At 46.4% G+C, this 26,009-nt stretch overlaps 2 protein-coding genes across 6 annotated transcripts in view; one reads left to right on the forward strand and one right to left on the reverse strand.

The window, feature by feature from the left end:
- Positions 1–12,507, reverse strand: CCDC47 (coiled-coil domain containing 47). 4 transcript variants are annotated; one of them, XM_038163000.1, is made up of 13 exons: positions 12,377–12,507; positions 9,387–9,652; positions 9,159–9,266; positions 7,706–7,880; positions 7,416–7,537; positions 6,792–6,857; positions 5,947–6,048; positions 5,007–5,117; positions 4,634–4,719; positions 3,837–3,895; positions 3,217–3,326; positions 2,881–3,048; positions 1–1,598 (listed from the first exon to the last, which is right to left on the reverse strand). In XM_038163000.1, the coding sequence occupies exons 2-13, from the start codon at positions 9,645–9,647 to the stop codon at positions 1,518–1,520; spliced, it is 1,449 nt and encodes a 482-aa protein (XP_038018928.1). In that variant the 5' UTR covers positions 9,648–9,652; positions 12,377–12,507; the 3' UTR covers positions 1–1,517. The 4 variants fall into 4 exon arrangements, with proteins under 4 accessions (XP_038018928.1, XP_038018930.1, XP_038018929.1 ...); XM_038163002.1 differs by having other exon boundaries at positions 1,359–1,598; positions 12,338–12,457; XM_038163001.1 differs by lacking the exon at positions 12,377–12,507 and adding an exon at positions 12,172–12,313 and having other exon boundaries at positions 1,359–1,598.
- DDX42 (DEAD-box helicase 42) overlaps positions 12,451–26,009 on the forward strand; it is a 16,244-nt gene continuing 2,685 nt past the window's right edge. For both annotated transcript variants that reach the window (XR_005259797.1, XM_038162999.1), the window contains exons 1-17: positions 12,451–12,587; positions 14,385–14,621; positions 15,218–15,368; positions 15,950–16,011; positions 17,026–17,062; positions 18,478–18,627; positions 18,850–18,954; positions 19,496–19,615; positions 19,994–20,170; positions 20,667–20,795; positions 21,016–21,115; positions 21,320–21,367; positions 21,844–21,941; positions 22,825–23,101; positions 23,557–23,783; positions 24,994–25,104; positions 25,588–25,689. Coding sequence is in view for 1 of the 2 variants with exons in the window: in XM_038162999.1 (XP_038018927.1) it covers positions 14,401–14,621; positions 15,218–15,368; positions 15,950–16,011; positions 17,026–17,062; positions 18,478–18,627; positions 18,850–18,954; positions 19,496–19,615; positions 19,994–20,170; positions 20,667–20,795; positions 21,016–21,115; positions 21,320–21,367; positions 21,844–21,941; positions 22,825–23,101; positions 23,557–23,783; positions 24,994–25,104; positions 25,588–25,689 (2,115 nt within the window). In the remaining variant the exon portion in view is untranslated. The remainder of the gene's footprint in view (positions 12,588–14,384; positions 14,622–15,217; positions 15,369–15,949; positions 16,012–17,025; positions 17,063–18,477; positions 18,628–18,849; positions 18,955–19,495; positions 19,616–19,993; positions 20,171–20,666; positions 20,796–21,015; positions 21,116–21,319; positions 21,368–21,843; positions 21,942–22,824; positions 23,102–23,556; positions 23,784–24,993; positions 25,105–25,587; positions 25,690–26,009) is intronic.

Genomic DNA, 26,009 nt, shown 5'->3' on the forward strand with positions numbered 1-26,009 from the left:
TAAAGCGGGAGTGTTTCAATTATATTTTACTCTTCATTAGATTGTTCATTTGAATGTTTGTATTACAAAATTAGCTGCCATGGCCCACAACTGGATGGGGCTTCAGGAAAGCTGTCTGCTTACTCAAAGGAGCACACACTAGTATTTCCTTTCAAAGAACTCTGTGAAACAATAACATTTTAATCTTTAAAGCTAAATAGTGCTAAAATTTCACATAATCTACATTAGTTTTGGTTTTAAATAATTTTACCAACCATTATAAAATTAATGTATTTGCATGTATCAGGTTACAGACATTTGCATTTCAATCAGGGTGAAGTATCCCATGCTGGAACAAGGAGTTTAAGCAATTGCTGTTTCAACAGCAGCTGATTCTTATTGCCTCAGAACCAAGTTTCCACGAAGTATTGAACAAGAAAATGCAGGACATTGTTTCCCCACAAAACTGTTAAAAGTCTGTTACAAGCAACAATAAAATGCCTTCTGGACAGGAAGCATTTATAAAATGCAGAGCTCTCCCAGCGAAGTGCTTGCACAGGGCATTCACTTCATTCTTCCCATTTAGATTCAAACCCCTGAAGAGATCACTGACCAGATGAAGAGGAAGAACATCCTCTGCAACGTTTTCACTGGCTCGGGGAGATCAGGAATTGCAGGTACTCCACTAGATCTGGCTCCTGGCTGAAGTGAACTGGGCAGCAGCTGCTGAGATCAGGAGAGAAGGGCTTGAGGCAAACTTGAAACTTTTAAAAATACTGAAGGAAAGGTGGCTGAACTGCTAAGTCACCATGCATCACTCCTGAAGGAACACTGTGCTGACATCACAGATTCCACAGCGTGTTAAGTTTGCACTCAAGTAGCAAACTGTCCATGTACTCCATTCCCTCGGTTCTAACCATCTCTGTGATTTACACACAAGCCAACCATGCCCACAGGTGACCTAACACTGCTTCAGGCCTTTGTTTGTAAAAAAAATGAAGATAAAAAAAAATCTACTTCTATTAGAACTTCTACTGGGCTTAAATCCCTGAAGAATCCATACTGGGTATGGAAGGCTCTAAGTGTTGTGCCTTGATGCAAATAAACACACACAGTAAATGTTTATGGTGCAGTTTGCCTCCCCCTAAGTTTCTCCCCTTTCCCCCTTTCCCTCACAATAACTAAAACCAAAGTTTCAAACCAAAGCATGAATATGTTACCAGCACACATGGACAGGGGTTTACAATCTTCTGTTTTTAAAGAACAAATGACAAAAAGCATTCAAGAATATTGCAGGGTTTTGTTTTTTTTTTTTTAACAGACAAGTAGCAAAACTTTGTACCACCTGGAACAGAACAGAGAGACAAAGCTCTCCACACATTTTGCTGTAATACTTAAATAAGTAACACCAACGCAAGAACTTTTCTCTTAATGGTTACTAGTGTTCAAGGACTCAGAGGATTATGGAGTTACGTAGGTCTTTGTACCCTGTGAATTACAGTTCCACAGGTGGCACTGAGACGCTTCTCACAGCACAGTCACATGGCTTTCACTTTGATTTGCTTCATCTTCATCTGCTTCTTCTCAAGCTTCTTCTGCTCACGCCGCAGAGCAGCTTCCTGTAGGCAAGGACAGGGATGTGAATCAACACAGGAACAAGCAGATCCTTTCAGAGCCGAACAACAAAGCCCTCCAGCAGCGGGTTCACAGCTCACCGGGAGCCTTTGTGCGTTTCAGAAAGGAGCAGCAAATGGAAATCAAAGTTGCCACTGCTACTATACCTCCAGGCAGCCCTGGAGATCTCCTAGGAAGGATCTGCCAGCAGCCTGTACCCTGTGAAGGTGGCCTCACCTCCTAGGAAGGATCTGCCAGCAGCCTGTACCCTGTGAAGGTGGCCTCACCTCCTAGGAGGGACCTGCCAGCAGCCTGTATCCTGTGAAGGTGGCCTCACCTCCTAGGAGGGATAAAGCAGCAGCCTGTACCCTGTGAACATGGCCTCACCTCCTAGGAGGGATAAAGCAGCAGCCTGTACCCTGTGAAGGTGGCCTCACCTCCTAGGAGGGATAAAGCAGCAGCCTGTACCCTGTGAAGGTGGCCTCACCTCCTAGGAGGGATAAAGCAGCAGCCTGTACCCTGTGAACATGGCCTCACCTCCTAGGAGGGATAAAGCAGCAGCCTGTACCCTGTGAAGGTGGCCTCACCTCCTAGGAGGGATAAAGCAGCAGCCTGTACCCTGTGAAGGTGGCCTCACCTCCTAGGAGGGATAAAGCAGCAGCCTGTACCCTGTGAAGGTGGCCTCACCTCCTAGGAGGGACCTGCCAGCAGCCTGTACCCTGTGAAGGTGGCCTCACCTCCTAGGAGGGATAAAGCAGCAGCCTGTACCCTGTGAAGGTGGCCTCACCTCCTAGGAGGGATAAACCAGCAGCCTGTACCCTGTGAAGGTGGCCTCACCTCCTAGGAGGGATAAAGCAGCAGCCTGTACCCTGTGAAGGTGGCCTCACCTCCTAGGAGGGATAAAGCAGCAGCCTGTACCCTGTGAAGGTGGCCTCACCTCCTAGGAGGGATCTGCCAGCAGCCTGTATCCTGTGAAGGTGGCCTCACCTCCTAGGAGGGATCTGCCAGCAGCCTGTATCCTGTGAAGGTGGCCTCACCTCCTAGGAGGGATAAAGCAGCAGCCTGTACCCTGTGAAGGTGGCCTCACCTCCTAGGAGGGATAAAGCAGCAGCCTGTACCCTGTGAAGGTGGCCTCACCTCCTAGGAGGGATAAAGCAGCAGCCTGTACCCTGTGAAGGTGGCCTCACCTCCTAGGAGGGATAAAGCAGCAGCCTGTACCCTGTGAAGGTGGCCTCACCTCCTAGGAGGGATAAAGCAGCAGCCTGTACCCTGTGAAGGTGGCCTCACCTCCAGCCGACGCTGTTTCTCGGGATCCTCTTCGTTCATGATTCGCTCCTTCTCCGCCCGCTTCTTCTCCTCCCGGCGGGACTGGGCAGCCTCCTGTCTCTGCACGTGAGTCAGCTTGAGGAAGTTCTCTTCCACCCGAGCCCTGTTCTTGTCAGCTTTTTGTTTACCCTTTGCACAGAGAAAAGCAAACAGCTTGTACTGATTTCCCCAAAAGCAGGATGCAGGATCTCTACCAGTCGTACGAGACACAGAAGGACCCAGCGGATCCCTAAGGAGCCGTGGTTATGGTTCCAATTTCACACAATGTCAGAAGACAGAAAAGCAGGTACTACTTACTTCTCTGTTCAGCCTGAACTTCTTTGCTTTGTCAATGGAGTAGATAACCATGCTCATCAGAGGCAGCAAAGACTCCATGTCCTTTGGGGAAGTGTTGCCTGAACCAGGCACTGAAATAAAGAGTTCCTTGTTCATTCACACAGACTGGCAGTACTCGTCTGCTTGCTGTGATGCTCTTCCCTTATGGCTCACACTGTTCATGAAATAAAGATGCTCTTATCCTGCTCTTTAGGAAGCTTCATTTAGAGCTATAGGCTTCAATTTTGAAGAGATTTGAAGATCTATTCTTTTCTAGACTTCTCCCAACAGGCTGCTTTTATTTCAAACCAGGTAACCAGCTGAGCCTGTGCAAGTTCAAACTGCAAGGCTTGTGGCTTAAAAACAAACCACCCCGAGAGGAGTGTGAGCTGAGGTCAAAAACAGCAAGACTCAGTGTCCTGTTATCATGACAATATGCTGCTCAGTCCCCAGTGTATTGCTGCCTTCTGTTTATCAACCAATGATCCTGCTAAACTCACTCATCACACATTATCTTCCACAGGTGACAGATCCTGAGCATGTGACTTACCCAAATAAAGCCACACACTCCCCCAGACACACACAGACAACGGAGCCCTTACCATTAAATGTAAACAGAAGTGTCTTTTTAGTTTCGGGCAGTTTTGTAAGCTGGCCCTCCCTGGAGGAAAGAAACAAGTGTTTGGAAAAAGTGAAGAAAAATACAAAGTAACTACCATTGGTCCAAAAAGACCATCAAGAACCAAAAGACACTTGGAAAGTACTTGAATAAAATAAACATTAAAAGCCTGGCTATAACCCAAAGTTATGTTTCAAACTAATCAGATTCCAGAAGTGTTTTAGCCAAAAGCCTGCAGAGAAAAGCCATGAGTGTGAAAACATACAGCACCAGCCCCTCTAAATGTCAAGAGGGCATGTGAGCACCAAGAAGGCCTGTACATTTTGAATTACACTCGGCTTCACACACCCCCTTGTTGTTTATACCACGAAAAATCTCCAAATATTTTAGGAGAACAAAATATTTTCTCAAAAGTTTAAGTATTCGCTGCCCAAAATCCTACAGTATTCTAATGTGAAAATCTCAGGCCTACATTTCACAGATCCTCAACAATTTTAATACAAGGTGTACACATAAGCTGTCTTATAATTAAATCAAAATATGTTCCTTTATGTCCATTTATTTATATGCCTGTGAGCATAATACCACAGGCACGTGCAAAAACCTGCGTGCTAATTCAGATGGGACACATCACCCACCACTTGGCAATCGTGAAGCAGCCCCTGCAAGCACCTCTGCACTAGGAGGCTCAGGGAAACAGCAGAGCTGCTGCTGTGCATGGCTGAGGCACAGCTGCCAACCAGCCCCAGGGGAGCTCAGCCTTTCAGCCTTTATACCTACTCTTGCATAAGTTTTGGACCGGAGAACTGGTCCGAGAATTGGACAGAGTCAATCTTGTCAGCGTAGTGTGTGAGGAAATGGATCATCTGAAAGAGAAACAGGGATTAGTTTTTCCCAACGCCGATCCAGCTGCAGCCTACCCACTCCACAGGGGTTTGCCAGGTTCCCTGCCCACGGCAGGGGGCGAGCACTGGATGATTTTTAAGGTCCCTTCCAACCTTCTACAGTTCTATCACTCAGGAAATTGCTGTGCCCAGCTTGCCACAGTGACACCAATAAAGCCTTGAACTTTCCCCTTTAACTTTTTTAGAACATACAAGTCGTAAATGCCAGGATTACCAAGGAGTGTTTGTATTCATTCATTCAAGTTTACCTTAGCGTCCATCATTCCCTCCGTGACCTCTCCCATCTCTGACAAGATGGCCAGTGAATCTGGAAGCCCATATTTTGCACCAGACTTAGGTTTATCACTGCAGAACTCGCTCTGTTTCAAAGAAAACAATGCAAAAGAAAAATAAACACAGGCCTGGGAGTATCTTATCAGACTGAACTGTTCTGAAACAGAGGGACCTCTAGAAGTACCTGAAAAGAAACAATAAAAAATACACTCATTCACTCACCCTGGCTGGGGACATTTCAAACAAAGTAAAGCACACAGCATCAACAGTATTTAAGATAGTATTTTCCTTCAGCAGTCAGCATTTTAAGAAGATAAATCAATTCTAATACATACATACTGGAGTGTCCAAAGTGGATTAAGGCATTTTGCTTACATTGTTTGATAACAGAACAAAAACTGGCATCCTACCAAGCACACGTCATGCTGTTACTTGAGAGGAAAGATTTTTTAACATTACTTGTTATCACTGGATTCTTTGCAAGCTCTGCAATTCTTTTCATGGCTTGAACATATGGAAAGTTTTCATTTCAGATCATGCAAAAACAGATGACTTAAACCTAAATTCTCCATATCACATACCACTAATTAAGTTTACTTTTCATTCCTTGGAGATGTCTTTTGTGCAAATGAAATGAGGTCAAGTGACACTCATGTTTGCTGACAAAAATCTGCAGCCTCTCTTAAACCAACTATACCCTAAAAGAAAAGTGTAAGCTGCTTTCCACTGCCTCCTTCCCTGATGGAGGAGCATTTCTGTTGGTTGAGTCCATTAGACTTTTATCTGTAAACGGAAATATCTTTTCCACACAAATTCCAACAGGTCAGTCACAGGTTTTCAGCTGTTCCCAAGAAAACAATGAATATGCAGATTAGATTCTTATATGCTATTATTTATCAACGTGCATGTACATACCAGGTCCTGCATCTCCTTCTGAAGTCTCACCAGTGCTTTTCTGGTTCCAACAGCAAACACATACGTGTCCATATCTTCATCATTCATTGTCACTTTTATTTGCTGTGAAACAGAATGTTATTAGTTAGCCCCGGTCAGATTTCAATGTTTGTCTGATACTTTGATTCCAAAGAACAAGGACTATGCAAGGACAGACACAGCTAAGAAAAAGGTGGTTGATTTAAAGCTTTTCAGTATGTCCTAAAGTAAGGAAGATTTTTTATTAGACTGAGCACACCACTCAGTATCGTGCTGTAATGACACTGACTACAACAGCAGAGTTGTAAAAATAATTTGCAATTAAATATTTTGATGTAAGTAAATACAATTACAGATGCATGGGAAGAGTCTTCACAGTGCACACAGTCACTGTTCTTCCTAATGTAACCTCTCTTGGCACTTATGCTCTCTAAGAGCAAGTTGGAAGGCAAATGTAATATTGAGAATATAATATCCAGACCAACATATGGGTTTAAGCAGTCCTGTTCAGGCAGACTGAACAGACACATGAACAATCACTAAGTATTTCAGACTGTAAAACCACTTTTTATCAATATGATGTCTTGAATCATGACAGATTCACAAAACCACTCGAATGATTAAATCCACAGAATAAAGCAACTTCCAGTCATCAGCAGTTTGCATTTCGCAGGCAGGAAAGAAATACAAACAATTCTTTGAGGTTGTTTCAATAGTTCCTGAACTGGAAGATATGGAATACTACAGAAATCACCTGGAACAATCAAAAGCAGCAGAGCAGAACCGAAGGAATGCAACAGAGCTAATCTGAAGGGCTGAGTACGCACCACTTGGTCTGACGCCGGCCTCATCATGCGTGCCAGGACATTCAGCAGGTCCTGTCTCTTGAGAAACTAAAAACACCAGGTGGTAAACACAGAAAACAGCTGAACAGACAACAGTAAAGAACTCCTTCCTAATTTCTAACCTGAGTTTTCCCCGTGTGACCAATACAGCTCAAAAGCAGGCCCACTTTCTGCACTGCAGGAGTCTCTCAGGGCTTTGGTCCCTTAAGTCAGAACAAGAACAGTGGGACTGTTCCAGTCCAGGTCCAGGGCTTCGTATTTGTCTTTGCTGTACTTCCTTGGAATTCCTGCTGGTCCATTTATCCCTCTAAGTGGCAAACAGGCTCTTCAGCCTACAGTTACCTCTGTTCACACTACACCTCTGGCTTTTATCCTCTTCCTGCAAGCACTTGCTCTTTGGTGCCAACTTTAAGGGGCAGAATGCAGGTCTGTGCAGACCTTCAGATGACCAGTTTTTCCTCATGTGTGTGTGCTCAGAACTCTGTGTCTGAATGTGAGCACAAATGCCAAGCTGGGATTCCATGGTGCCCACACGGGAATGGAAAAGCCTCTAGAACCTGACAACTGGTGACAGGTAAACAGCACCACAAAGTCCCTCATTCTTACCTTTAACTGGATGAGCATTCCTTCACAGCACACCCTTCCGGAGCACCACAAGTTATATATGTGTTCATTTTCTTGATTTAGTTTCCCAGTGCTTGTAGCTTCTTTATTAGTGCCATCATCCCCTGAGGAAAACAACAGTGAAAGAACCTCAATCTAAACTCACCAACTGAGAGACCACAGCTCAGCAGAAGTACAGCTCACCGTGCCACAGTACAGAGGAGGATTCTCTACAGCCTAAACCCAGCTTTATTCAAATACTAAAACCAGATCTTTGTCATTATGGAACTCACCAACAAGAGCAAAGTTACTTTCTAGCAGCTCCCTGTGGGTGTTGAACCAAGCATGAGCCAGGCGGTTGTTTTTGTTCTTCCCAATGATGTAGTTCATGATGTAAGCCAGCAGACCTGTTACCATCAGGATCTCCATGTAATAACTCTCCCAGCTGTTTTGAAGGTGAGCAGGGACCTGTGTAAGGGAACAGAAGCTGTGATTTATAACGTTTTTGCCCGGGGTTTTGAGCTGATCTGATGAGCTCTCAACACCCAAACGTTATACCCCAGAATAGCTCAGCGTTCATAGGGAGGCATAAAAGGAGCAGGAGGCTGATGTGACAGCGTCAGGAACAAAAAAGGTTTAATAAAAGGCAAAATAACAAACACAAAACAGACCCAGGTTCACAGGTTTGTGCTCCTGGTAAAACACCTCACAAAAGTGATTTGGTTTCTTTGTTCTGTCCTTTTCTACTAAATGGCCCAGGCAGGACCTTTTGGCTTATGGCCAATTAGCTGTCCCCAAACTTGAGGTGAAGTCCCCAAGGTCCTGTCAGTGATTTTTCTACCTGATCACTGGGAGAAAGTTCTGGGCTCTTTCCTTTTTGGGGGACAGAGGCAAGTTCTGTCACTCTGTCCATAGGGGGCACATTCCTACACCGATTTACACATTGAACAAGTGGATTTTATACACACAAAAATTTGGGAAACGCAGAGTAGTGGAGACGTTCCATCCCCAACACAGCAATAAGCTCCACAAAGGCAACAGGAGAGAGCTAAGGCTACATAAAGCACTTGGCTTACTGGGGCACAATAATCATACAGGAAACAAGTGATAACAGCATTCCCAAAATACCTGCTCAACAGACAAAAAGTACTCACTTCCAAGTGAGCCTGGGCTAGCACACATCCCTCAGAGTAAACAGTCCAGCACTTCAATTCACTGAGCATTTGAGCTTGATACCCTGCCCATCACAGCATTATCTGATCATCGTTAACTTCTTTGCAAATCCAAACACCCAATGCCCAAAAACATTCTCAGGATGCCAGGAAGAGCCACAGACTCCATGGGGCACAGCAGAGCCCTTCCTGACCTTGCCACCTCAGAGGCTAATGAGCCATTCTGCCACCACTGTACCACCCTGGAGTCATAAAAGTACCCAAATGTTAATTTTCACTGCCAAGGTCAGCTATGATACCTAAAAAGAGATCTCAGAGGTAATAAACAGGCAGACCTTGAGCACCTGATCATTCTGAAAGGCTATTTTGGGAGGCAAAAAGGTGATGCAGGGTGGGGAAAGAGATTGGCTTCAAAAACCAACTGAGTTGACAAGTTCTAATCTGACAGGCCACAAGACAAGCTAAACCCACACTGTATTCATTGTTTAGTACCCCAGTGACATTCCTGGCATACTGTCTTAAGAAAATAAGCGATGAAACTCCAAATAGACACTGGATCAACAGTTATACCTACATTAACTATTGTTATGGGGTCTTTATTTTTGCTATGAGATGCATCTGGTTTCTCTTCATACCCTTCAAACTCCTCGTCATCATATGGCTCACTCTCGGTGTCACCTTCCTAAAGGATGAAATCACAAACAGCATGAAAATCCAAAGCCCAGCAAGTAAAATCCAAAAAGAGAAAGAAAGGTGCAGAGACACTATTAGGAAACACAAGAGGAAGGAGGCACGGCCTTACCTGTGTGTCTGCATCATCAAAGTCTTCCTGATTTTCATCCTGACCTTCAAGCTCTACAGTGGCTTCCTCTTCATCATCTTCTGTAGTGATGATCCTCTGAGGAGACTCTGTGACTGTATCTTCACTCACATCTTCAAATTCAGCAAAGTCATTATCATCATACTCCATAATGTCATCTCCATCCTCAAATTCATCATACTTTGCCAAAGAAAAGTTCCACGGGATGAACAGGACAGCGATAAAAAGATACAAATTCTTCATTTTCACTGGGAAAAAAAATAAAATTAAATCAATCATTGCAAAAAGTCCTCATCAATTCTGTTACATCACACCCCCAACCCACGGTGCACGATTTGAAAACACTACGAGTCAGACCAGAGAGAGAAACAAACCCGTGCCTGATCTTGCCATGGCCTCTATAAAGAAAGTGACAACTGGCACGAGAACAAAGCAGCTCTGAAGGAGAGGTCCTGGACTCTGTTGCTTGTGGCAGCAGCAAATTGACATCTGGCCACACTGTTCAAATGAGCTGAGATGGACAGCAGGGATGCTCTGCTACAAAACTGACTCTCCGATAGCATCTCCCAGCCAGCTCCCTTCCAAGACCACATTCCGTGTCTACATGTCTACAGTTGTTATTAATTAGCAATTAGGCACAGTCAGAGCACTGAATGTGTAACGGCAGCAGTGAATCTAAAAAATGCACTCGATTCATTTAAACAGCAATGCTCTGATGGCCTCTGCTAGTCCAAAAGTGCTCAGCTGTGATTTTCTAGGCTGCACACTCAAAACGAAGTTCCCAGTGTCCCACCATGATTTCTGCATAGAGACAAAGACCTTCTGCTGGAAGTTGTGCGAAAAAATATAAAAAAGGAATCACAGAATTTCTAGGTTGGAAGAGACCTTTAAGATCATCGAGTCCAACCCATGTTCCAAGACCTCAACTAGATCATGGCACCAAGTGCCACATCCAGTCTGTTTTTAAACACATCCAGGGATGGTGACTCCACCACCTCCCTGGGCAGATGATTCCAGTGTTTGACCACTCTTTCTGTGAAAAACTTCCTCCTTAATTCCAGCCTGGATCTCCCTTGGCACAGCTTGAGACTGTCTGTGTCCTCTAGTTCTGTCTGTTGTTGCCCAGAGAAAGAGAGCGACCCCAGCTCAGCACAGCCACCCTTCAAGTTGTGCGAAAAAATATAAAAAAAGAAGAGGACAGATATGGCATTGCTCCCCAGAACAAAGGAGTAAACTGGGGCTCACGAGCCCAGAGCTCTCCCCACATTGGCCAGAACCCTGCAGAGTTTGTCAGTTCCCCTTGTTTTGCCCTCAGCTTCCTGTCTCTTTTGCTTGAGTTCAAAACAATCCCAACCTCCCCTTCAGGTTGGAGCACCTTCTCCAAGGTCCAAAAAAGGCAGCAACAACCCCCCAGCTGCACTTCACAACCAGGCACAGAGGATCAGCTGCATCAGGCTCTGCTGTCAGGCTCATTTTACTCCCTCCCGCAACCAGATCCGAGTGGGAACCCGAATGTTAATCAGAGTGTTCTCTCACAAACTTAGAATAGAAATGATTTGTTTCTAAATTTGACCAGCATTCCTCTGAGTGCCTCATGCAGGGAACCCACTGCTATGAATGACAAGGACGACTAAAATAAACACCTTTGTCAAACACTCCTCACTCCAGCAAAAACCCGCACAGAACATGGTCACAGAACCTTAATCAGGATGGAAGGTTCAGCAAGGCCCAGGAATTCGGAACATTGTGTGGGAACGTCACAATTTTATGTGAATTTAAGCAGAAAAAAAACCCCAAATATTATTTCAATAGGACAGAATTTACACGCTGTTGAAAATGACAGGACAACAGAGCCACCTGCTCGACCAAACTGGAACATTTCACATTAAGAACTCCAAGACTATTTGAGCACATCCACCTTCAGAACACTCAACAATTCCAAATAGCTTAATGCAAAATTAATTTCTGCAGCCAGTTTGAAGGACAGAGTTGAACCAGAGGTGGGTGAGAGCTGGAGCCCCCCCTTAGGTCAGCAATCTGTCAGAACGGCTTCCAAGTTCAAATTCCAGGAAGCAGAATATCCTCGGCAGGTCCTCCACGACTCACACGCCACCGACTTTCCCTTGTCAGAGGAACCGATTCATTCTTGGATCTCCACACCAGCTGCCCAGACCCCACTAGCAAGAGAAACTACTTCCAGCAATCCGGAGGCAAGCACTGCTGCCGCCTGTGCTGCACATTCAGCAGCAGGGCTTGCTCAGTAATGTCCAGCCTAGCCCCGAGCTCGGGGACAGATTTTGGAGAAGATCCCGTCCCCTTGCTCAGTAATGTCCAGCCTAGCCCCGAGCTCGGGGGCAGATTTTGGAGAAGATCCCGTCCCCTTGCTCAGTAATCTCCAGCCTAGCCCCGAGCTCGGGGGCAGATTTTGGAGAAGAGCCTGTCCCCAGCAGGTCGGGCCCTCACGGTGACCCTCGCCCGAAGCGGGGACACCACCCTAGCTGTTCGTTATCCCGCCGCTCCGTGGGCGCTCCCAGCTCCTTCCCGGAACGCGAGTCAAGGTGAACAAGATAGAATCAGCGATCTGCCGCCGCCGGCCCCGCCGCCAGCTCCTCCCGCCCCGCGGGGCGCGGCACAGGCCGCGCACGCCCGGTGCCCTCGGCGCCAGGCTGGCCCTCCCGGGCACCCTGCGGGTACCGAGCTGCCCGGAGGCAGCCCTGGGGAGGTGGGAGCGGGGTGTCCCGTGCGGCGGGGGCCGCGGCAGCGTTACCTGAGTCACGGCCCGGCCCCCGCCCTCCGCTCCGCTCCGCGCCCGCCGTACCGGGGCGCCTGCGCAGTGCGGGCCCCGCCGCATGTGCGGGGGTGTGCGGTACAACCGGGGGAGGGGGGGGGGAAGCGAGCCCAGCCCTGCGGCCGGGAACCACCCGAGAACCAACCGGGAAAGCAGCGCGGTCCCGGGGCCCCGCTGACGTTACCGTCTCTCGGTTCCGCTGCCGGGGTGCCGCTCCCGCCTTTGCCCGGTCCCGCCGCCCTCACTGGCCGCCGCTTCACCGGCGGGCGCTGCGCCTGCGCCGGGCCACGCGCGGCCGCCGCGCGTCACTCACGCACGGTGCGTGGGCACGTCGGTGCGTCCGTCCCCACCCCCCGCCCCGGTAACCGGGGAAGTGGCGGCGGCGGCGGCTGCGGGTGAGTGCGGGGGGCTGAGGGAGGGGAGCGGGGCCCGGCCGGGCACGGCGGCCGATCCTCCCTCGCCGGCCTGCGGGGCCTCTCGCGGGCGGCACCCGCCGGAGCCGCGGCCTGGAGCGGGCGCGGGCAGCCCGGGCCTGCCCCGCACAAAGGGCCCGCCCCGCACCGCGGTTCCGCGGGCGGGAAGGGCCCGCGCAGGGCCCGGTGTGCCGGGACAGCTCCTGCCGCGGCTTCTGTGCCCCCCGGCCCCGGTCCCTGCCGTGCCCTGCGGAGGGCGATCCCGGCGGGCGGGGGTCTCTCCGCCCTTTCCCCGTGGACCGGGAGCGGCGGGGGCGCATCGCGGCCGTGCCCGCGCAGCTCGGGAGCCGCAGGCGGGGTCCGCGTCCCGCGAGTTTCCTCCCGCGGAACGGCGGCCACGGAGCAGAGAAGCCCCCGGGGTTTTCCTGTGGTCTCTGCGTCCTGTGGGAACCTCTCCCTGTTCGCTCGCTGCTGGCGAGTGGGCGAACTGAGCGTTTTGTACTTTCGCTGCTGGATGACAATAAAAAAGTGATCCGCCTTATTTTTTGAGGTAGCGGAAGGGGGAAAAAGGTGGATAAGCACAGTGAGGAAGAATTCTTACAGTCAGATTTTAACAGTTTTCAGGGATTCCCACTGTGCTGTCACAGCAGAAATGCGGTTCCACCTCTCACCCTTCTGTTGTAGTTTTTGATCTCCCAGCGCCACGGATCCGCAGGTGTAAAGGCTACAGGGTGTCAGGACAAGAGGCAAAACAGGACTCCATGGTCAGCTGCTGCCATGGAGAGCTGAACAGCAGAGCTTCCCCCAGAATCTACTCCTGAGCTTTGGTCTTGACTCGAGATTTGTTGAGCAAGCCCCAAGCTGGTAAATGTTCAGCACAGGGACCGGCTGCACTATTTACCTTCAGATTGTTTTGGAGTTGTTTTTTGCCAGTGAGTTCTGTTCTCGTTGAAGATTCTCGGTGTGAGGATTTGTTTAATAAGACTGGTAGCCTTTGGACAGTCAGTTATGATGCATTGGAAAGCAGTGGCTGTCTTGCTCTCTTTCCTGCCTTACAGGTATGATTTGCTTGACCATGCAGGTAACTAAGTGACTCAAGAATATTGTAAAAACTGTAAATATTAATATATCAGTTCAGCCATCATCTTAGAAAATCAAGTTCTGGGCAGACACTGTTATGTGGAGTGTTTAAAATATTGTTTGAGAAACAGGGATTGGGGAGCATATAAATGTGTGTAACAAACAGAGATCATCTGTATGGCTGAAGGTGGTTTGAGAGGCAAAGGGAGCTGGCTTTTGGCAGAGATGTGCCTGGGCTCACATGGGGCCTTGTGCTGCTCTGGGCCCCTTTCTCTGCAGGTTGCAGGAGTGAGGTATTGACAAGCCATGAAACACTTACACATGGGACAGTGTGGGCACGCACTGAGCTGCCTTTTCATCTCTTGTTCCTCCTGGTGTTCAAAGTCCTGGCCTTGGGTTTGTTTGTCTTAGACTGCAAACAGGACAGGTAACATCTTAAATGTGTTTAAGTAATCCTTGAAGGACACGACCTGTTCTGGAACCACTTTGTTTTTATTTTATTTTGGAACTGTGGGTATGTTCATACTACTGGCAAAAGACCAGAGCCCCGTTCTTTTTGGGAAACAGATTAAACTCTTGTCACTCAGAGTTCCACAAGTGCCTGTGTCACAACTGAAGTGATCACAACAAGAAAAATCATGACAATTACCTAGAAGCGCCTGAATCAGAGCATTCCTTTGTCTTGTCTTGTTTTAACAGGTATCTCGGGGGCATCATGAATTGGAATAAAGGCGGACCTGGTACAAAGAGAGGCTTTGGGTTTGGTGGCTTTGCCATAACACCTGGCAAGAAAGAGGAGCCCAAGCTGTCTCAGCAGTCCCACAGTGCTTTTGGCACCGCCGGCTCCTCGGCGGCATTTGCGAAATCGGGGCCTCCTCAGCTGCCTTCCTTCTACAAAATTGGGTCAAAGAGAGCCAATTTTGATGAGGAGAATGCGTAAGTGCAGCCACTTCTTCTGTTTACACAGCTCTAGATTTTAATGGTTTTATGCTTCTGAGGTCAGGGAAGTATCTGTGACGTTTATATAAATAAATACGGGATAATATACTTAGATGTGAGATGTTACAGTAGCCTGCAGGAGCTTTCCTCCTCCAGCTTTTCCCTCCTGAGAACATATTTTATTCACTCTAGGGTCTTCTCAGAGTTGGAGCCAAGTAGGATAAATTTGGGTGTCTTTTGCACAGGAAAACATTGGTCTCCACAGCTCTTTACTAACCCTTCTCTTGGCTGCATAAATGTATAAACCAGGCAGAGAAAGCTGGGATTATTCAGCCTGGAGAAGTTTGGGGCTGACCTAATTGTGGCCTTCCAGTACCGTAAGGGAGCCTACAAGAAAGATGAAGAGAGACTCAATTTCATGATATCTCTTTGCCCTGCCATTGCTTTGAACTTTTAACATGAATAATTGTAAATAAATAAATCTCAACATCTTCTCTTGTCCATGTGGGTACCTTGACTCAACCCGAAACCGTGAAAGACAGCACAGTGCTGTAAACCATGTGCTGAGTGGGCTGTTGCTCGCTTTTTTTCAGGTACTTTGAGGATGAGGAGGAAGATTCCAGCAATGTGGAATTGCCCTACATTCCCGCAGAGAATTCCCCCACTCGGCAGCAGTTCCACTCCAAATCAGCAGACTCTGACAGCGATGATGATCCTCTGGAGGCATTCATGGCTGAAGTGGAGGCAAGAGCCAGCTTGGGGAATGTTTGTTCATTGCTGTGGCTGTCCCTGGGTGCAGTCAGGGCCAGCAAATGTCACTCAGGGCTTTGGCAGCTGCAGTCAAAATGCCACTTAACTTGGTGGTTGATGTAGGATGGTGTTAGCTAGACCTCAACAATGGATTAGATAGACAGAGAGTGGATGTGACTTACAATAATTTAACTGCTTTGAGGACGTCAGAACAATGCAACATAGAGCTCTGCTTGTTTCTGAATATCAAACGAAGGTTTTTTGTGTTTTTCACTACCTAAATGGAAATTGTTTTTATTTAGGGTGAGCTGATTTTTAGCTACAGTTCTGTAATTAGTTGGATTCAGGAGGAATGTGGGGAATTTATTTTTTCAATAGCACTGTCACAAGCTTAAAGTAGTATATAAATTCAAAGGTAGGAGAATTTATTTAGCATAATCAGATACGGAACAAGACAAAGATTCGTCCAAGTGTTGTCTCTGTGACATAATGGTTTAATTATTCAGGAACATTTTTCCCTTCCGTGTTTTACCGTCTTGGTCTTTTTAACATGTGACAACTTTATGACCTGCTAGGATCAAGCTGCTCGAGACATGAAGAGACTCGAAGATAAAGACAAAGAAAAAAAGAACGTTAAGTAAGTTCTCCTTTATCATTGCCATGCCTGCCTGTGTCTTGTGTGGTGCTCAGAGAATTCTGAGCATTTTGTTGATGATGGTTGTTCATTAGGCAGTGTGGTATATACCCAATAAACATCATTAACCTGTGCATGAGATGCTGTGGGTAACGCTTTGTGCTGTAAAAATGAGATAATAGGCAAGAATCCATGGCAGCATCCCATGGCAAACTGCAGCAATACTGAGAGTTATCCCCTGCCAGAAGCCTTTCTAGGTCACAGAAATCGGGGCAACACGTTGTACTCCTGCCACTTTCCAGATCAGCCTGGTTAGTTTGTCTGCTTCCCACACCCTTAGAGAGATCAGAATGGTTTAGCTTAAAACTACATTTATGTGAGCAAAATAAATCAGTGGTGCTGTACATGGACTACTGGAGACTCTTCTAAACTTGGACTAGGTTTGAGACATTAAAGCTGATAGATTAGGTAGCACATGACAGTTGGGGTACTGCATTTGGAGTTTAAAACAGTTTAAATTCATGCAGCTTATCTATTTGCTTTGACCAAGGAAGATAATTATGCTGTTGATTCTTGATAGAAATGTCAGGTACATCGGTAGAAGTTACATTGCATGGGCTTGATCAGGTTAGACATGGTCCTGACACAGAACACAGGATCCAAACCACCACCTGGGGAAGCTCTGAACTGGATTTGCACTTCCTGGCTCATATTCCTCTTCAGTTATGGGACTTGTGTAGCATCAAGAGCTTAGACCAGGATGATCTTTGATGTGGCTTCTGCTGGGAAGATGGAATCCTAATCTTTCAGTGCTAGAAGTAAAGAGAAGCCTTTGCAGGGTCACTGCTGTGGTTGGCACCAGATATGAGAGCTCCATGGGTTGGGAATATAAATGTTGCCGAGTTGATAGTGTTGTGTCTTCCACGAAATCTGGAGCTCAGCACTAATCAAATGAAACTATTGAGCTGAGTCTGTGGAACACTTGCAGGGAAGTTTTTTCTCCGCTTGTTTTTCCAGGGGTATTCGAGATGACATTGAAGAGGAAGATGACCAAGTGAGTTCCTATGCAGTCTTTCTATCTTCTTTTTTGTTGTTTTGTAATTTTTTAACTTTCCCTCTCCAAACACCTAACTACTAGGGACAGACAAAATTCCAGTGTCATGCACGGTGTCCGGACAATTCAGCAGGAAGCTGTAGTGGTTACCCTGCTCTCTACCCTTCAGGTGTTTTAAGAAGAATATTAGACAATTACATTCACTGAAGAAGATTTCTTTCAGTCAGTTTGAACTCAAGTTTCCTGTAGAGATTGTTCAGTGTCTGAGGATCTTACACATTGCGATTAGCACGGGCAGGGAGAGGCTGCTGGATTGTGGAGGCTCCTTGCAGTGCAACGTGGTGTCTGTTCAGGGCAAGAGTCAGGCCTTTTGATCCCTGTTTTCAGAGGAGCTCCAGTTCTCCTTGAGCTTTACAGCAGAAATAAAGAGAAAAGACTTAATTTCAAAATGTACCTTCCTACTGAGTTGTAGTTACTGGCGCTTGTGTTGCTTGCATTCATGCAGAGCTTGGCAGGGTTGTCTGGCCTTGAAGGCCTCTGCTTCCAGCGTGGTGGGTGTAGCTGTGCCAGAGTTTGAGCAGAGGTGGCTTTATGCCTGGGGGCAGCTGTTGTTCAGGTGTATTGTGTGCACAGCTTTGTGACTGAGGGATGATTGGTCAGGAAGATGGAAAATCCAGATGAGTATGTACATATATTTGTAATTGAGCCTTGCTTTACAAAGCTGATCTTAAATATTTGCTTCAAGTCAAGCAAGACTGGTGTTTTCTCTATGAGAAAGCCTCACACTGGTGTGCCAGTGAGAATGTGAGAGACACAAACATCTTTGTGAGCTGTGAGGATGGCACGTGACAGGGTGACAGTGTCTTAACTCGGGCTTGTCTTGAAGGACTCTTCTGAAATACTTTCTTTCACGTTTGTTGTTGACTCTCTCAATGAAAAACAGGTATTCTTCATTTCCTGAAGTCTAGTTAGGGGAAGTAAAGAAACTATCTTTGGCATAGCATGTTTAAAGAAATCAATATCATATGCTTAGTAAAATGTGTTTTCTGCTTAGAAACCTACAGTGTTTTGTTCTTTGTGCTTTGTTCATGTGGAAATGAGAATAGATCCTTCTGTTGGTAAACATAACAAGGCTTGGTAGAAGGAGTTGTTAAACAGACACAAGAGAAGTTTGACTTTTAGGAGCATTTTGTGGTGTAGCTGACACTGGAGTTGTGTTCTTCATTTGTACTCTTGTCCTTCAGGACGTGTCTGTCTGTTGGTGTTTATTAAGAATCAGTTCTAGTGAAAGTAGTTTCCTTTTTCCTCAGTGGTGGGTTGAAAGCAAACAGCCTCTTAGTACATCCATCACTTCAACAGCCAGAAGCACTTTTGCAGTCTATTGGATGTGAGTTTGCTGATCTGTTTTGCTGCAGGAAGCATATTTTCGCTACATGGCAGAGAACCCCACTGCTGGTGTGGTGCAAGAGGAGGAAGAGGATAACCTGGAGTATGACAGTGATGGCAATCCGATTGCACCGTCCAAAAAAATCATTGATCCCCTTCCACCTATTGACCATTCAGAGGTAGGAGGGACTTCTGTTCTGTTCTGTTCTGTTTGAGGCATTCCAGAAAGCAGGAGCTGAGGAGGCCCCTGTAATATTTCAGTGCTTTCTTAGGTAAGTCATATAAATCTCCTTGAAATGGCTTCATTTAAGCAAATGTTCTGGCAGACAATTAAAAACTTCAGGGGAAAAAAAAGAATCTTGAGTCTGGACTAACTGAGTAACGAATTAATTCCATTGCAGATTGAATACCCACCATTTGAGAAAAATTTCTACGATGAGCATGAGGAGATCACCAGCCTGACCCCGCAGCAAGTGGTGGAGTTACGGCACAAGCTGAATCTGCGGGTGAGCTGCTCACAAAACTGCTCCCCCAGCAGCTTTTAACTCCCTTTCAGCTTTGGACTATCTTATCCCAATGAATATCTTCACTGGGAACTCCAGCTTTTGAATCCAGTCCTCTCAGACACCTGCAGTGTTCTGGGAAGTCTCCTATGGATTTGTGAAAGCGGGCAGTGAGGAATGCTACTTGGACTAAAGAACTCCAGGAGTTAAAACTGGAAATGGATGCAGAAATCAGTTCTTTGCCATTTCTGACATGTTAGTGGGGTGACCTTCTGTGAAGGGAATTATTTGGGGTAGAACACCAGTTAGACACAAGGAGGTAAAAACGATGTTTAGTAGCTCATGTTGATTGGCAGATAATTAAATTTTTATACCTGAAAGTCTTAATTTATGCAACACATCTGGAATTTGCACACAGTTAAATTTAATGTCCACTCAAAAAGTATGGTCTTTTTCAGAGGCAGAGAGACCTGTTTTCTTTCGACAGATTGCTCTTTGTTTTTCTCTCACTGTTCATGAACAAAGCTCTTTTTCTCTTTCCAAGGTCTCCGGGGCTGCTCCTCCAAGGCCTGGCAGTAGTTTTGCTCATTTTGGGTTTGATGAGCAACTTATGCATCAGATTAGGAAATCTGAGTATACCCAACCCACTCCAATACAATGTCAGGTGAGTGTTGTTACTTCTCAGACTTGTAAAGAAAAATAACACATGCGAAGCTCCCTCATCCACATGAGGAGGAGACAAATGCAATTCTTCTTGTCTGCAGAGTGGCTTTTTTTAGAAAAATGGCTTATATTTTTTAAATAGAAGTTTGGCCCCTTTTTTTCTTGTTGAATGACCACTGTAACTATATCCATATTCCTTTTTCATTGTTTTGGTGAATGAAGAACATTCAAGTGATGTCTCTTGCCTGCAGAAATGTATGAAAATTCAGGGTTTTTTTTTGTCTTGGGCTTTCCTTGTTACCTGAGTTTTCCTGTACTGTCCAGCACAAGGATGTGCTAGACTGGGCATAACGTGGGCTTAGAATCTCCTTCTTTTTAGGGTGTTCCAGTGGCACTAAGTGGCAGAGACATGATTGGGATAGCCAAGACTGGAAGTGGGAAAACAGCTGCCTTCATCTGGCCGATGCTGATCCACATCATGGATCAGAAGGAGCTTGAACCAGGGGATGGTCCCATTGCAGTGATCGTCTGCCCCACCAGGGAGCTCTGCCAGCAGGTAGGTGTGTAGCATTCCTGCGTGCACCAGCCAGCCTGCTTGGAGAAGGAGACAAAATTCTTAGCAGAAATTATCAGATAACCTCAGGAAAGTATTTGAAAAAAACTACTTTGTGATGAGTAGCCTGGGTCCAGCTCACAGCTCTTTCTTATCATTGTTTTCTTGAAGAATCATGCCAAACCTAAAATTTCAAGTTTTTGCACCGTGCTCCTACGTTATTTTTAGGTATAAGAATGCTGTGGATGCATTGTGACAAATTGTATGTGCAGAAGGGTAGAGCCTGCAGGTTAAATTATTGTTGGATGCCTAAGTAGGTTTCTCAAGTTACTGGAAGTTATCCCCATGTGTCAAAGTATTCACCCCTGAGGAGTTTGGAATCATTCCATCAAGTTAGCAGCTGGAGAGTGCATTTCAGGCTCCGTGCTGCATTTCCAGGGTAGGTGTGCTGTGTCACAGCTGTCTGATGGGAGCTGTGCTGTGTCTGTGTCACCCTCAGATCCACTCGGAGTGCAAGCGCTTTGGCAAGGCCTATAACCTGCGCTCGGTGGCCGTGTACGGAGGAGGGAGCATGTGGGAGCAAGCCAAGGCCCTGCAGGAGGGGGCAGAGATCGTGGTCTGCACACCAGTAAGTACCCGTGGGCACCAAAACCAGCCTTTTGCACTGTTCAGCTTGAAAAAAGTGAGAATCTGTTCCTATGACGTGAATATTGACACTTAATTCTAGACTGAAGCCTTGAGATGGTTTTTGTTGTCTCTGGTAAGTCAGGATGAAAAGCAGCTAGGTGGTTGTATACATTAACATGTTTTTAAAGGTGCTTTAAAAACTTGGAGTTTTTTCTTACTAGGGTCGTTTGATTGATCACGTGAAAAAGAAAGCTACAAACCTGCAGAGAGTCACTTACCTTGTGTTTGATGAAGCTGACAGAATGTTTGATATGGGGTTTGGTACGTATTGAACCAGAGTCACTATTTTGGGAAGCAGTGGTGCCCAGTCCCAGCTTAGGGGGTCTGTAAAATTAAATAGTGAGTGAGAAGCACTCATTCTTTCTGTGATTATGTGTTAAATAAAGCAATGAAACTGCATTTTGACTTAATTTTTCTAAACGATGGGCTTACAGGGTTGATTAGAGCATTTCTTCTCCTTTGCAGAATACCAGGTCAGATCAATCGCAAGCCACGTACGTCCTGACAGACAGAGTGAGTAAACAGTGAGTCTGGAGCAGAGCTTGGATTTCCAGTTCTGGACACAGCCACTCCAGGAGACTTGTGCCAAAGTCCACTGGTGTTACTCTCAGCGTGGGCTGTTGGGAGGGAGCAGTTGGGACATGTGGCCATTCAACTCATCTCTCTGTAATCCCTCCACCCACTGCACTCAGAGCAAAGATGATTAGTGGATTCATGTTCATATGCCTTGAAATTCAGTGTTCTGAGGTGCCATGAGAGAGAGTTCACAGCAGTGCCCTGTATTATCAGTATTTCAGATGAAATGTGTTTCTGTTTCGTGGTATTCTAACAGCGGTTGGTAATTTCCATTAGAACCCATAAAGCTTCAGCTTCAGTTCACTGCCACTCAGGAATCCAGGTCCTCCTCCTTCACAACATCTGTGCAGTGTTTTTACAGTTCTGAAAGGAAGTTTCTCCTTCAAGGCGTTTGAAGCCTGTTTCTCTTCCAGCCCTCTTGTTCAGTGCCACGTTCCGTAAGAAGATTGAGAAATTGGCCCGGGATATTCTGATCGACCCCATTCGGGTGGTGCAAGGAGACATTGGAGAGGTAATGCCATAATACTTGTGAGACACTCAGAGCAAGGAACTGTTCTGTTTCTGTTCTCTGAAATTTAAGTTAAACTGCAAGAATCATCATTCGTAGTTAGTTTTAAATAATTTGTGCTTAGCAAAAATAGAAAGTTGTAGAAACAGTGGGTTTCTATTTTTATCTTGTTGACCTTTCCGCCAACAAATATTCCTGTAGTGGTGGGAGGTTTCATCAAGGAGTAGAACAATAATATGGTGATTTATTTTTGTTATTCGGCTGAATCAATGGTTGTATCTTTCGGTTTTGTCTCAAAAGCATAGACAAAGCCATTGCAACTTCTGCAGGGAAGAATTTGAAAGTTAAAATCTCTGTCCTGCGGTTTACATGGGAATGTTGAGGCTGGACTTGCTTGACAGTGACAGCTGAACTAGCAGCAGGCTGGGATCGGGTAGGAAGATGATGAAGTGGGCAGATATAAAGTTGCTGGGAAGAAACTTTGCTAATAATACATTAAAACTGTTGAGAAATTTCACAAGATGCCTCCAGAACATCCTGCTTTCAGGCAGTTCTGTGTGTTTTTTGGTTTTTACATGAGGTCCCTTTATAACAAAAGAAATGACTGCCTGAAGCCCCTTCTGGGAAAAAGTTTCCTTGATTTTGCTTAAGAAAAGCACCAGCTTTCACAGCTCAGTCACAGGGCCTCTATTCACTGATCTAAACTATGACTGTATAATGGGAGCATCATCCTTGAAATAATATTAACATGTGTAAAAATTAAATCTTTCAGAGAAAACTTGCAGGTGATGCTGTAAGCTGCACTGTATTACCTGTGGTACAGAATGTGTGGGAAGTCTGTGTGTTGCTCCCACCTTCCTGACTCTCAGGACGTTTCTCCCCTCAGGCAAATGAAGATGTCACTCAGATTGTGGAGATTTTCCCCTCTGGGCCCAGCAAGTGGAACTGGCTGACGCGGCGCCTCGTGGAGTTCACGTCCTCTGGGAGCGTCCTGCTCTTTGTCACCAAGAAAGCCAACGCAGAGGAGCTGGCCAATAACCTCAAGCAGGAGGATCATAACCTGGGGCTGCTCCACGGGGACATGGACCAGAGCGAGAGGAACAAAGTCATTTCGGAATTTAAGAAAAAGGGGATCCCCATCCTGGTAGCTACTGACGTGGCAGGTACGTGACCTTCTGGAAAGCAGCTCGGACAAGCTGTGAGTTATCAGCAGAAAGGCAAACATGTTTCGGTGGAAGGCTTCTGCACCTGCAGGACACTGTGTGTTCCAGGTGCTTCTCAGAACCATGGAATATCCTGAGCTGGAAGGGACCCACAGGGGTCATGGAGACCTGGCCCTGCACAGACACCCCCAAGAGTCTCACTCTGTGCCCGTGCAGTATGTGGCATTGGCAAGGGCGGTTATTTTTAGTCTCTTAATGATGCCTAAATTACAGCCTGACATTTTTTAATACACAGAAAGAAAAGCTGTGTCTTAAGGAAGCGGTTGCTGTTCATTCATCAGCTGACGTTCCTTTTGCCTGCAGGACCAGAGCAGGCTGATACCCTGGTACCAGAGGAATTGCTCTGAGTTAATTGGGAATAATGACACTTCCCACCACGTTGCTCTTTCTTCCAGCTCGAGGCTTGGATATCCCTTCCATCAAGACTGTCATCAACTACGACGTGGCTCGGGACATCGACACCCACACGCACCGGATCGGCCGCACAGGCCGCGCGGGGGAGAAGGGAGTGGCCTACACTCTGCTGACCCCCAAGGACAGCAACTTTGCTGGTGACCTCGTCAGAAACCTGGAGGGTGCCAACCAGCACGTGTCCAAAGAGCTGCTGGATTTGGCAATGCAGGTATGAACCAAAAAACTTGAGGGGAGGAAGTTTCGCTCCAGACTCGGCACAAAATCAGCCAGCTCATGTTGCTGGCTCCATCATGTGTCAGCAGTGACCTTTTGGGGATCTCTCCTGGTTTAAAGTAGGTTTCCTTGTGGTTTTAATGGCCTTTGAAAGAATCCATGAAGATTTTGTAACACGGTATGTGATCTATTCTGGGGCCAGGCACTGCCTAGGAAACTGGAAGCTGTAACCTGCTGATGCCAGCAGAGCATTCCAGTGTCTCATTACAGTCAGATTTATAGCAGGCACCTGGGGGATGCAGCTTAGTTGAAAGCTAAAGTAGCAAACAATTACAGGGACATTCCCTCTGTGAAAGGGCTGTTGCTTGATCATTCCACCTGCTTGGCAGTGCTCTCTGGCAGGTTTGCTATATATAGGTATGACAGGTAGCTGCAGCAATTGTGCTTGTGCCACTGAACTTATCAATTCTTTAATTTCTTGTCTTTTGCTGCCTGTATAGCTGCAAGAGAGCCCAGGCTTTTTTGGCTACTCCCAGATTCAGAGGTGGATTAGCAGGTGTGTGGACACATTAGCAAGTAGCTTGGACAGCAGCTGCCAGAAGTAAATACTTTTTCTGACAAAGGCAGCGTTTTCAGAAGGGATGGAATTAGTGAGGCAGAGCTCCCCTGAGTGCCTTGAGAGGAGCACGTAGGAAGCCAACTGACTTATTCACATTCGGACAGACTGTAGGGCATAAAAAGAGGTGCAGCCAACTATTATTTAAACACCTGGAAACAGCAGGTCTGGTTGGGCTGACATTCCCTGGCCACTGCTTGGAACAGAAAGTTTTGCTGACAGAGCCTCATTTCTCCTTAGCCGAGCACCGGGCTAAATCAGTGAAACCAAAGGATGAGCAAGAGCCGAGCTCCCAAGTAATGGCATTGGAAATTGTGTTTATTCCTGCCTTTATTAGAATGCAAACCCCCAAAACCTTAACCTGAATGAGAGTTGAAGGTGTAAAATTAGTTTTCATAGAAAGCATTTGTAACTGAAAGCATCAGACCCGCGTGACACGACTGCCTACAGCAGCTATGTGGTTAAATGGAAAGCAGTATTTACATTTGTGTTTTGAAATGCTCAGTGTCCCTTTTTTCTCAGCCTCGTTACATGCATTTAGGAAGCTTTTTATCCCCCGTGTTGAGAAGCACTTGTCCTTCTCTTACAGAACCCGTGGTTCCGCAAATCCCGTTTTAAAGGAGGGAAGGGCAAGAAGCTGAATATTGGTGGTGGTGGCTTGGGATACCGTGAACGCCCCGGGCTGGGCTCAGAAAATACTGTAAGTAGAGATGCTGAAGAGCTTGATCGCAGATTCTTGGAACTTGTTCACTTAGTATTGATTACTCTTTAATTTTAAAAGGTCTTGGTACTGGATTACAGCATCTGCTTTAAAAGTTCTCAGAGCTCAGCATCTTTCAGAGTTAGGATCATATATCAAGTGAAAGTCTCCTGTGCTGTTCTTCTCTGGTTAAGAGCTGCTTTTTTTTTTAGAGCTAGAGTGATCCAGAAGGTTTGGAGATTCCTCATAAAATAGACTGTCACTAATAAATTACTTCAAAATTTCCAGCCATTTCCAGTCTGATTCTTGGCAGAAATAAAAAAATGGAACAAACTGTTCCACTGCTCAGGGCTCTCCAGAAGTCCGTTATCCTTAGTGGATGCATTTCCTGAGTGCAGGGACAGGATAGATGTGAGCAGTGGTTGAACTGAGTGTGTCTGTGTGGGATAAACCTCTGCAGCTGCCCTTTGTGTTTTTGCACAGGACCGTGGAAACAACAACAGTGTGATGAGCAACTATGAGGCCTACAAGCCATCCACGGGGGCCATGGGGGACAGGCTGACAGCAATGAAAGCAGCTTTCCAGGTTCGTTCCATGCTTGGAGTCCTTTTCTCCCCTGAAAATGCAGCAGCCCTGTTATTTCAGGGAAGCTGAGGGTGCTGGTTGCGGCTGTGTCACTTGGAGCACGCTCAGCATGGCAGTCCCGAGTGGTGGAATTGGGTGCAGGCTGGACTGAACGCATTTGCACAAATTTGCCAAACTTACTTTGTTTTCTGCTGCCTCTTTGCTCTTTTTTCTTTCTGGATTCTGCACCCGGGCTTGATTCTGTGTAATTGCAATCAAAAGGGAAAACAGAAGCTCTTTCTCTTCAGTGTAAAAATTAACCCCACAATGTAAGAATTCCC

This window comes from Motacilla alba, chromosome 27, assembly GCF_015832195.1.
Source record: "Motacilla alba alba isolate MOTALB_02 chromosome 27, Motacilla_alba_V1.0_pri, whole genome shotgun sequence".
NCBI lineage: Eukaryota > Metazoa > Chordata > Aves > Passeriformes > Motacillidae > Motacilla > Motacilla alba.

What these genes read in the sequence shown, in the direction of transcription:
- CCDC47 (XM_038163000.1), bottom strand. Translation starts at nt 9,647, where the DNA reads ATGAAGAATTTGTATCTTTTTATCGCTGTCCTGTTCATCCCGTGGAAC. An exon ending in ACCCCATAACAATAGTTAAT is followed by an intron (nt 7,881 to 9,158) that starts GTAGGTATAACT and finishes TCCCTTACACAG; the next exon opens with GTCCCTGCTCACCTTCAAAA. An exon ending in ACTTCTGTTTACATTTAATG is followed by an intron (nt 3,327 to 3,836) that starts GTAAGGGCTCCG and finishes TCTTTATTTCAG; the next exon opens with TGCCTGGTTCAGGCAACACT.